General features: G+C 41.4%; 1 protein-coding gene across 1 annotated transcript; it reads left to right on the top strand.

Moving 5' to 3' along the window:
* The first annotated feature begins 7,785 nt into the window (after positions 1-7,785).
* Positions 7,786-9,367, top strand: amigo1 (adhesion molecule with Ig-like domain 1). Its single transcript, XM_060930839.1, has one exon. The coding sequence runs from the start codon at positions 7,875-7,877 to the stop codon at positions 9,354-9,356; it is 1,482 nt and encodes a 493-aa protein (XP_060786822.1). The 5' UTR covers positions 7,786-7,874; the 3' UTR covers positions 9,357-9,367.
* Positions 9,368-11,843: the final 2,476 nt, after the last annotated feature.

Below are 11,843 nucleotides of genomic sequence, written 5' to 3'. Positions count from 1 at the left end.
ACGTGGCCCCAAATTCATTAATTGTTCTATTTAAAAAAAACGCTAATAAAATTGGAAGTCTGTGATTCAAATTCAGTAGCTTTCAGTCCACTAAACAAAAATAATTGGGTGTCAGGGAAAATTCTTTTTATGACCTACACTTGAAAAATCTGAAAGGCAGTCTAGCTTTAATACATATAAGAAGAAGATATATGTTAAGGGATATGCTCATTAATAATAATTAGTAAAGAACTATGAACCTAGTCTTGTCAGTGGAACTGAAAATATTAATTTTTTTGGGTCTCACTGGTCTCTTCCCATTAAACTCAGTTTATTTGCTGGTCAAGAAAAGGATTAGTCTGTAGAAGTAGAGAAAAGCCACAGATATCAGAAATCTTATCAGAACTTCAATAGCCATAGACTTCCAGCTTATTATTCATTTATTAATTTGAATGATATATTATTTAGTAACTATTATGAATTATTGAGTTACTACAATGAAATAGGAACTCTGAGCAAGCACGGTCCTTCTGAGGCTTTCTGTCAGTGTCAGGCTTTAAATAGGTTCAATTTGTATAATTATTCATTCTTCCTTTCAGGATTAGGCTTAAAACATAACTGGAGTGTCATTTCACTACCAGCTGTCCCCTGAAGAGACTTCTGGTTTAAATATGATCTATATATGATCTTGTATATGAGCAGTTTAAAACCTTTGAAACGTCACAGGAGTAAATTATATTGTTAAGCTATTGCTTATGTATTCAATGCTTTGTGCCACTGCTGTGGATGATAAACATTTGAAACATTTAGAAATGAGGGCAAAATGCATTGGACAAAGCCCACGGCCGAATTTAGCCTAATATAACGCTGTCTCCCAGGGTGTAATTACAACCCCCCATGAGAGTGAGTGTGAGCAAGCTGTGGGAGCTACTCTCCGTTCCCCAGCTGGGCCTGTCTAATGTGAAGGGAAGAGAACTCCCTCTCTCCAATCCAGTCCAAAAGCTGAGGCTAGTTAACTGCTTTCATGGTTTTCTTTCATTTCAAGAGCTTCCTGACACTTTTAAGTCACTTGTTTGACAAAACAGTCTGTACAGAGATTCACCATTCATAAATCAAAAGCAGCAAGTCTTATTCCAGGCGAGTATCAACAGCTAATCTATTGTGGTCAGCAAGCCATAGGAATAACATTACTCTGTATTTTATCAAATGGGTGTACATTAAAGGTTCTGACTGCAAAGTTGAATTCTGGGGAAAAATGTTCTATTTCTATTGCTGTTGGAGTTTCGAGATGTTTTGATGCTGCACACACAGTGTATTAGGGCTGGGTATCACCAGATACCTCACGATACGATACTATGGCGATATTTTGCCCACGATAACGATATTATCACGGTACAGTGATTCTGCGATAATCGATATATTGCAAGAAATTTCAACAACATCACAATATCTGTGTCACTGAAGAAAATCAGAATTTATTGACCACTGTAAAATTACATTTCACATACATAACTACACACTCTTGCCAGACATATATTTGTCTCTATTCTACTGCTGGCAAAACCAAGAGTTGCTTCACTACAACATACAGAAAATTCCCATTTCTGTGCTAGTATTCTCAACTTTTCTGTAAGCATGGACACATCAGTGCTGCTTAACAAGCAGAATCAAATTGTTTTATGAAAACTTAAAACTTGCACTGCAGACTGCACATACATTTCAGTGCTAACACTAATATCAATTTGTTCTTTGTAAACTTGAGAACATATACCTGAGAACATTTAACTTGTGCTTATTTTGCAGGAACAACACACTGTCTGAAACACATTGAAAAGTGCAGTGGGCATCTTAATTGGAGCATCTTAATTTAATTGGAGCGAAACAGGTTTTGCAAAGTGCATTCTCTTTGTCCGGCTCACTGTTTTTTTTTCTCCTTTCCTTTGGAATCCAAAGTGCCTCCAAACATCTTCCTTAAAGTTCGGCGGCGTCTCTAGGTTTATGTTAACAGCCATGCTTGCCTGTTTTTTTTTTCCTCACTGCAACCGCCAGGGGAAAAAAGAGAAGACGAAGAGTGCCTTGCAGTGAGGTAGCAGCACAGCAACACCTCACGGAGCGGAGGTGCGGAAGTCGTACTGGATTTACAACCCGTCTGAAACATGATTTTATTATTTGAAAAAAATATTGATATTCAAATTTTGAGTATCGATATTGAATCGGAAGACAAAGTATCGCGATATATCGCCGTATCGATATTTTTGCACACCCCTACCGTGTATCCTCTGTGTAAATGTTGTGACGAGATAAAAACATCCCGCGTTTTACGATTCCAGAGATTGCCGAAACAAGTGAGTAACAATATCACGTGACCACCGTGGGGCGTGTTTGACCTAATTTTAACCAAAACAAGTCGGCATGGACAAACATGGCGGACTGCGCTCTCCTGTCAGCTAAAAGCCAGCGGAAAAGAAAAGGAAAGCCTGCCTAGTGAGTGCAACTGCAAGATAGAGCAAGGCTAGAATGATGTCATTTTTCAGGACAGATAACTAAATCGTTCTAGCTAGCGCTTAGCTCTCTTAACCCTAGAACGCATGGGCTCAACTCCATGGTAGCGAGTATGGAGTTATACACCTAATGTTTTGATCTTACAGAGAAAGAAACGAGAACACAGAGAAAAGATATATTCGTCTTTTGTTTCACGGATCTATTCGTGAATGTCAACCACAAATTACATACCTGGGACTCGAAACTTTCCGAAGTCGATGCAGAGTCACGATGTTTCCTGCATGTCGCCATCTTGGTGTGATGCAGTTCTATAGTTATGCTAATTAGTTAAAGCTCCTTGCGTTAAGCTGTTTCCATAGGGCCATACTGTTTACCTCAAGAGGTAGGAAAACGGTCCCAAAACGGAGAAAAGCGACCCTCAGAAGATCAAAATGATCACATCTCGTCAACATGATATTGTTCTTGCGAGACAGGAAAATGCCATGCACAATAAAACAATTTGAAAATTTCAGATGACTTTGCAGTCAGTAATTTTAATGTTTCTGAATTTCTTATATTTGACATTTTTCCTTCTATTCTCTACTGTTTTTGTCAAGTTCAACTGTCCTCATCCTTTATAATATATTACTGTGAAGACACAGAGGCAGGCACTGTTTTTGTCTGGCTGCATAAATGGTATATATAGCATGCATTTTGATACATACCTGCAACTGAATTTAGAATCCATCTTTTATCTTCTTGTGGACTACAAATGAATTTTAAAAAATCTGATTCTCTGTGATTTTGAGTCATGCAATGGCCTGACAACCCATCCAGGGTGTATTACCTTCTCCCTCCTAGTGTTCCCAGGATAGTCTCTGGATTCACCACAATCCTGAACAGGATAAAGCCTTATTGAAAATGAGGGAGCGAATGAGTGCTGAGACATGGTGTTTCACTAGAAGGCAAAATCGAGTAATAACCTCAGGGATGTAAACTCAGCTCAAAAAAAAAGGGCTAGAACATAATTCTTTATTAGCAAAGTAAAAATTGATGCTGTAACTTTGTCTCTTTTGCGGGTTTCCACAGAAAAGGGGGTGAATACTTTACAAAAATGAGGCAAATGCAATTGCAAACTATGTCAATTTTTTTTTAGCAACACCAGTATTATGGGCAATTTTCTGTAGCTTCATGACATTCCAATAATCCTAGTTAGGCTAAGTTTAATTAATGTAAACGTTGTAACATTCAAGAAGGAGTGCACAGGAAATTTGCCTGAGCTCCTCACATTTTATTCTAAATTTACTCAAATTGAAGAAAATTTTACTCTACACCAGATAACATTTGGTCCCTCTCTAAAAAGAGTAAAAGTTACTCTTTTGAGAGAGCTGTTTTTCCAGGGTCAATTCTCCTCAGTTCATTCATCCATTATCCGTAACCGCTTATCCTGTGCAGGGTCGCAGGCAAGCTGGAGCCTATCCCAGCTGACTATGGGCGAGAGGCGGGGTACACCCTGGACAAGTCGCCAAATCATCACAGGGCTGACACATAGAGACAAACAACCATGCACACTCACATTCACATCTATGGTCAATTTAGAGCCACAAATTACCCTAACCCATAACAACGTCACTGCTTGTTTACCGCAATGCATTATGGGCGATTCCCAGGGTCAGCTCCCCTGTATTGTTTATTTTCACCTTTGTTAAACCCTGCATTGTTCTGTCTAACTGGTTTTAACCATGCCTAAAGTGAACTGCTGTGTGCCTTATTGTGTCTCCACAACAAAGAGAACACCTAATTTGAGCTTTTATCAGCTGCCAGTCAAGAAGAAGAGAAGAAAGAAATGGATAAGTTTAATCCGCAACTAAAACCTTCAAACTGAATCAAAATGGACAAGTGTTTGTAGTTTACATTTCTCTGGTGGGAAAAAGACGTACTTAAATAATTAGACGTACTCCAGCAATATTTCCATGATCTGCGGAATGGCCTTCGGTTATAGATGATTATAACAATCGACACTCTTCATTGTCTGAAACTAGCGATATTCCAAAGCCTGTAAAACAAAGAAGCATTCTTCGGCCTTTGCCTCTCAACGTACCAAAGAACTCGGCAGCCGAAGGAGCCTGTCGGACCAATAAAACTCCCAAACTACAAAGGGTTCTCTTTCGGGTATGTATAATGTTCAGTGTACCTCACTAGCGGCATTTATTGAAGAAAATGCATTTATACTGAAAATGACACGGCAGATCAGCAGGTTTCCAAAGTTTTTTTTTTTTTGTAATGTTTCCTGATATCAAATTTTATTTAACTAATCACTCATTTATAAATGTTCTGATGCTTTTCATCTGGGCCCGGGATCACAAAGAAATCTTAGACTTAAGTCAACAGTTGATTTTTCATAATAGTTTCCCTTACTGCATCTGTAACTTTCATTGTGCTGGATCAAGATTAAGTACAAGGTTAAGATTTCATTAGAACAAAGCTTCTGAGAAAATGGTAAGGAATAACTGAAGATTAAAAGAAACAAATGTAGGCTTACTGTAAGTCTAAGATTGCTTCGTGATCCAGTATACGTCCTCAGAAATAAGACATTCTGAGATTTGATGTTGTTGTTGTACAGTGTGGTAGACTCGGTCTAGACTCTTACCTTCTCAACAAGCTTGATTTGGATTCCGATTTTAAACCCTCGACATGTTATCCACCTCTTTAAATCACCAATTTCACTCTCTTCCATGACAAAATCGCTCCTCTCACATAAAATTAATCTGACACTCAACTACCAACCCCGGCTATCCCCCACAATGCATTGTGGTAAACAAGTGATGACGTAGTTATGCTTGGGGGGGGTATTAGCCTAACCTGCATGTCTTTGGGGAGAAACCCCATGCAGACACTGGGAGAACATGCAAACACTACACAGAAAGGCCTCCGTCGGCCACTGAGCTCAAACCCAGAACCTTCTTGCTGTGAGGCGACAGTGCTCACCACTACACCACCGTACCGTACATTAGTTCAGTTTTAATATCCATCCATCCATTATCTGTAGCCGCTTTATCCTGTCCTACATGGTCGCAGGCAAGCTGGATCCTATCCCAACTGACTATGGGCGAGAGGCGGGGTACACCCTGGACAAGTCGCCAGGTCATCGCAGGGCTGAGACAAACAACCATTCACACTCACATTCACACCTACGGTCAATTTAGAGCCACCAATTAGCCTAACCTGCATGTCTTTGGACTGTGGGGGAAACTGGAGCACCCGGAGGAAACCCACGCAGACACGGAGAGAACATGCAAACTCCATACAGAAAGGCCCTAGTCGGCCACTGGGTTCAAACCCAGAACCTTCTTGCTGTGAGGTGACAGCGCTAACCACTACACCACCCTTCTTCTTAGTTCAGTGTTAATATTGTACTCTGTATTTTGGTATTTGACTCTATTCAGTGTGTACTGAACTGAAGTCTTGTACTATTTTACTCAGCTCAGAGCCACAACCAACTCTTTTACTCTGTTACACAATTCTGTAATTTTGCTCCCACCTCTAACTCCAAGTTTTACTCTCTGAACTCAAAACAGAGCAAAATTAACTATTTTTCAGGAAAATACTTTGAACTCTGCTCAGTCATTTTTTGCTGTGCAGGGAACTGATGATGAATTGATAATCTGTCATACATGGAGCAAATCGGCAGCACAGTGGTGTAGTGGTTAGCTGTCGCCTCACAGCAAGAAGGTCCAGGTTCGAGCCCTGTGGCCGGCGAGGGCCTTTCTGTGCGGAGTTTGCATGTTCTCCACGTGGGTTTCCTCCGGGTGCTCCGGTTTCCCCCACAGTCCAAAGACATGCAGGTTAGGTTAACTGGTGACTCTAAATTGACCGTAGGTGTGAATGTGAGTGTGAATGGTTGTCTGTGTCTATGTGTCAGCCCTGTGATGACCTGGCGACTTGTCAAGGGTGTACCCCGCCTTTCGCCCGTAGTCAGCTGGGATAGGCTCCAGCTTGCCTGTGACCCTGTAGAACAGGATAAAGCGGCTAGAGATAATGAGATGAGATGAGATGAGATGAGATGAGATGAGATGAGATATTGGTGATGAACACTGGTCAGAAGGGCCCCCTGGAAATTTTTGCTTGGGGCCACAGCAGGCTCTAGAATCGCCTCTGCATAGCCAAGAAGATGAAGAAAGACCTAATAGAATAATAACCACGTGACTGATCTGTTCCTGTCAGGATTAAATGAAATGGAAAGGATTGCGTCATTTCAGGATAGGATAAAGGCTTGAGCAGGCTAGATGAATGAAACCCGGGGTGCAGAGAGAGAGAGAGAGAGAGAGAGAGACACTGCTCATGCGCTCCGGTGAGTGAGTGCGCGCGCGTGAAGAGATGCTGCTCATCAGATAGCCAGTGTGGTGTGTGATCAGAGCCTGGGTCGCGCTCATGCCTCCTCCTGTCACACTGCATCTGCATGGATCAGCGGACGCTTTGGTGAAACTGATCTGAAATTCTGAAATGGATTTATCCACATCTGCCATAAAACGTCTCGCGGTTTCTAAGCAGAGCGGCGGTGAGCGCGTCCTTTCTTTACGCAATGTCGTAACTATTTGCGCATTTATCCTGGGCCGAGTTCAAGTGCGATAAATCGTTCTCGAAACGTTCCTGGTGCAAAAATAAATAAATAAATAAATAAGAATAATTGTCTCCCGGATCAGAAGAACACACCGTTTTCCCATCGCTGTCTCTCCATCTGCTTTTTGTTTGTGAATGGGAAAAGCATGGCACGCTACTGTGATGGGCAATGGATAAACAAATGCCAGCTCTGGGCAATATTTCCATCCAAACCTTGATGTATTGTAACCCAAGGCGAAACATCCTGAAGGTAATGTAGGATTCCATGCACAATTAAAAAAAAAATTGTTTTTTGTTTTTGTTTGAGAACATTGCACTACCTGGGCATATTGAAAGATGGGACAGTGCATATGGGAAATGGTGCAATGCAACAATGCTGTCTAGAAGCACTACAGGCCATAACATATAACATCTCACCGAAGCCATAACCTTTCCAAAGTGTTTGTTATTGATCGGTGTTTGCAGGATGTTTCACTGAGTATACACATTTGCTTTTAACAGGAGTGTGCTTAAATTGATCTCCTTGATATGGCAGCTACTTAAATGCCTCTGGCTTGCCTGTAAGGATGCAAGAGTCAGAGCACACTCTTTTGTACAGAAGTGCACAGTGCTAACAAACTCCCTTAGATTTCGGCAATACGTGAACTGTTTTGGTTGTTGTTGTTGTTGTTTTCTGTTTACAGCTTACACTCTGCAACCCTGTCAGCTCACTCAACTATCCTCTTCATTGGATGTAAAGAAGCCAAGTGCGACTTATCATAAAACTAGATTTGACTCTTTATCGAGTAGAAGATATGCCATCCTCCATGGAACTGTTCATTAAATGGGCTGTATGCACTTCCCTGGTTCTTATCCATATCCCAGGGACTGACGGCTCAATAGTGAATTTCCACAAAACCTGCATATGTGCCAGTAACATCGTGAGCTGCTCCAAAATGAACTTAACTACTGTTCCGTCTGAGCTGCCCAAGTACACAGCAGTGCTCGACCTGAGCTATAATAACATCACCAAACTACGTGCAGAGTGGACCACGTACGAGCTCTCCAAACTTCACAACCTCTTACTGAGCCACAATGGCTTGCATTTCATCTCTACTGAAGCTTTCCTTTATGTTAAGGACTTGCGCTACTTGGACCTGTCCTCTAACAGCATCCGCCAACTGGATGAGAACATTTTTGAACAGCTAGAGAATCTAGAGGTGCTTCTGCTCTACCACAATCACATCTCCCAGATCGACCGCACTGCCTTTACAGGCCTCAGCAACCTGCAGAAGCTCTACCTGAGCCAGAACCAGGTATCGCGCTTCCCTCTGGAGCTGGTTAAGGACAAGACACAACTGAAACAGCTGAGCTTATTGGACTTGTCTTCCAATCGGATCAAAGTCCTCCCCATTCAAGACCTGCAGGACCTCCCATCCTGGCTCAAGAATGGACTATACTTCCACAATAATTCGCTCATCTGTGATTGTGAGCTGTACAGCTTGATGACACACTGGTATATGCGACAACTAAACTCAGCTGTGGATTTCAAAGATGATCACATCTGCACACCACCAGGACTGAAGAAAAGCTTGCATATTTTTGAACTAAACATGCATATGAACTGCAGCACATATAATGAATCAGTGCAAGAAGCCTTTTTGGAGCAGTCACTGGTCCTTAAGTGTGATACACGGCATCGAGACATGTCCAAAGTAATTTGGATGTTACCTGGAAATGTAGTAGTAGCACCTGGAATGAACCAGACTGCTAAAGTTCTAGAAGATGGCAGCTTGAAGATCAGTCCAATAAAACACGAGGACTCTGGTCAGTATACCTGCTTTGCTGTAAGCGAATACCTTAACGAAACCCTGTATGTGTGGGTGAAGGTACATAACTTCACTCTTAATGGAAACAGCGAGACCCTCAATACAGCATACACAACTTTGGTGGGATGCTTGGCCAGTGTGATCCTGGTGCTCATCTACCTGTACTTGACCCCTTGCCGGTGCTTCTGCTGTCCAGGACAAGGGAAGTCCAATAACCATCATGAGGATAGTATTCATTCATCCATGCTCAGCGCCACCCCAACTCATGAGGATCTGGCGACTAAAGCAGAGCCCGATAGGCATGTTGCCTTCATAGATCCCAAGGACCTGCAGGGCCAGAATGGGAAAGTGAATCGCAGTGGGGAGGAGGAGCTGGAGGATGAGGCTAAGCATGGGAAAGGAAAGAGAAAGAAATCAGTGGCAGACTCAATTAGCTCAGTCTTCTCTGACACACCCATTGTGGTCTGAATGGATCCTGTCCAGAGTTGAAACTGGGCAGCCTTCTGTGATGGATGCAAACTGTGTGAGGTTTGTCCAAAGGCAACAAGTTGTTGAGACATCTTTGGGAAAAGAGCAACAAAAATGCAGTTTGCACCCTTCAGCATGTGGCTAATTAAAGACAGTGTTATATAGCTTTCCTTTGTGAATTTGATAAGGACATGTTAGAGAAGCCTTTCCAGCATTTTAATCTGTAGCACTTAAGTATATACTGTGAAAAGGTCTTGCCATATACAGTAAGCGGACTTTTAGTAACGTGTCACTGAGAAGTGGGGAAAGTGATAGGGAACATGACAAAATGAATTTGTTCATGAACAGGCACTGGCAAGCCTTATTATTTCGTAATATATAAAACATATAAAGCATATATTATGATTCCTCGACTGCTGAGAGTCGAAAGATTATAGCTTTGTGTCCTGTAGTCATTAGTACTTACAATATTTATTCCTCCCTTCCCCAAATGCTAACTTGCCAGCATCACCACTTTATATATAGACTTCAGTCATGAGTCATTGCTAGAGGAGTGGCATGCCATTAACCACCGTTACGGTGAATGCTTAACACTTTCAAGTGCATTTGAAAGGACGTAGCAAAGATTTGAATGTGCTTGTAGAAATTCAGCACCTCGAAGCTTATCAATATGTCAAAACAGAGAGGAAACTTGAATCAGTTTTAATAGCAAAGTAAAATCGGAGAAGAGAAAATCCAGTTGTATGACCATTACATTTATATTGTTTGTTGATATTATGTAACGTGCATAGGTGAGCTATTTGACATTAAGCCAAAGTTAATCTTCACTGCATCGCAATTCCATAGACACTTGCAATAATGCCATAAGACTACAGCTGTTGCTGAATTATAGAATAAAAACATGCTGGATTTTAGGACAAAAGGCTAAAGCATCTTTTAGATACATGTCACCTTCGAGCGTCCTGTCGCTTTTGGTTATTGAAAGTTTGGGTAGTTGTAGCACCAAAAATTTGAACTGACATGCCAGCTGCCATGATCCGCAAGGATCACTGGAAATTGATGCCAGATGCACAATAGCATTTCTTGTAATCCCCAGCTTAAGAGTAAATTAAATCAACATGTCATGTGCACAGCAAATGTATACCTTAAACAATGACTCGTAATCACATTACGACTGCCATTCTTTGTCAGAAAATATGGCCTATTATTTGCACAATGCCATTTGCATGCGACTGTCTGTCATGACAACCAGAGAGAGAGAGAGAGAGACATTTCCTGAATGCTAATAACCTCTTAAAATAGAATAAGGCATCTCTCTGCTTTCCTCTTGTACATCAGGACAGTCCATAATGCAAAAACCAAAACTGTTTTTCAGACATCTCTGATTCTTAAACCTTCTCAAGTTCAGGGTTATTTGCATATTTTGCTAGCTTTAGTCATTGCTGAGTCACCCATTGTCAAAACGTTTTCTAAATCATTGGGTCCATCTTAATTACAGCCCAAGCCCCCAGAGATGCTTGTAATCTTGAACAGAAAAAAGGAAAGAGAGCCATGGGTTTATTTTTTTCAGCAAAAGAGTCTCATCTGACGTGTTTATTATGCATGTCACTACCCAGTGTCACATAGATTTTAATGAACGTGATACACACGGTGGAAGGATTCCTCAGATGTAACACACAGGATGTTGGTGAACGGTTCAGAATATTGGTTTCGAGTGCATTCTCACGTAACACGCATTCTATGTAGCATTCAGCTGTCGCACTTTGTATCTCTATCCCAACACCATAATGAAATGGTTTCAATACTCTGGCTCTACGTTTGCCTAGAGTGTAATAAGCCGATGGTTTGACAGCCATATCATTCGTGTTTTCACCCTACATGGGTGACGTCAAAGTCAGGCTAATTCAAAACACATGGATTCTCAATGGTAAAACTATCTGGAGGACGCTAGAAATTGAAGTATTTTAGAGCATTCCAGTTATAATCTGTGTAATAAGGGACTTGAAACCTCAAAGATTCTGTTTTCTGAAAGAGGGGAGAGCCCATCTGGTTTGCACAGTATCATCTCAGGAAAAAGTATTGGAAAATGAGAGCAGCTATGATGGACAGTGGCAGGCAGTGGGCAGTTCAGGCCAGTTAAACGCCTCCTCAGCTGAAGCCAAAATCCTGTGACGTCCTCACCATCGTGATCTCTATTGGAAGAGGCCGCTGTCTCTGTTGCTTTCAAACATGTTTCACCTTGACAAGAGACACAACGCCCAAACAAGATCTAACAGCTTTTCAGCCATTGTCATTTGTTTTCCTTGAGTATCAGTCCATGGATATTGTTAGATGGTGGCGGTATTCTTTTAATCTGTTTATCATTCAGCTTTGTATGGGCACTACATCTGTGCTTTTGTGTGTTGCTTCACTGTTTGTTTACAGTGTTTACCTTGAAGACAGTGTTTTCTTAACCAGCAATTTATTTCGTCTGATTTCCTTGTTCTT

This window comes from Neoarius graeffei, chromosome 10 (assembly GCF_027579695.1).
Source record: "Neoarius graeffei isolate fNeoGra1 chromosome 10, fNeoGra1.pri, whole genome shotgun sequence".
NCBI classification, from domain to species: Eukaryota; Metazoa; Chordata; class Actinopteri; order Siluriformes; family Ariidae; genus Neoarius; species Neoarius graeffei.
Note: the sequence above shows the minus strand (reverse complement) of the source record. Positions and strands in the feature narration are given on the sequence as shown.

Coding starts and splice junctions, on each gene's coding strand:
- amigo1 (XM_060930839.1), top strand. CDS start 7,875: ATGCCATCCTCCATGGAACTGTTCATTAAATGGGCTGTATGCACTTCC.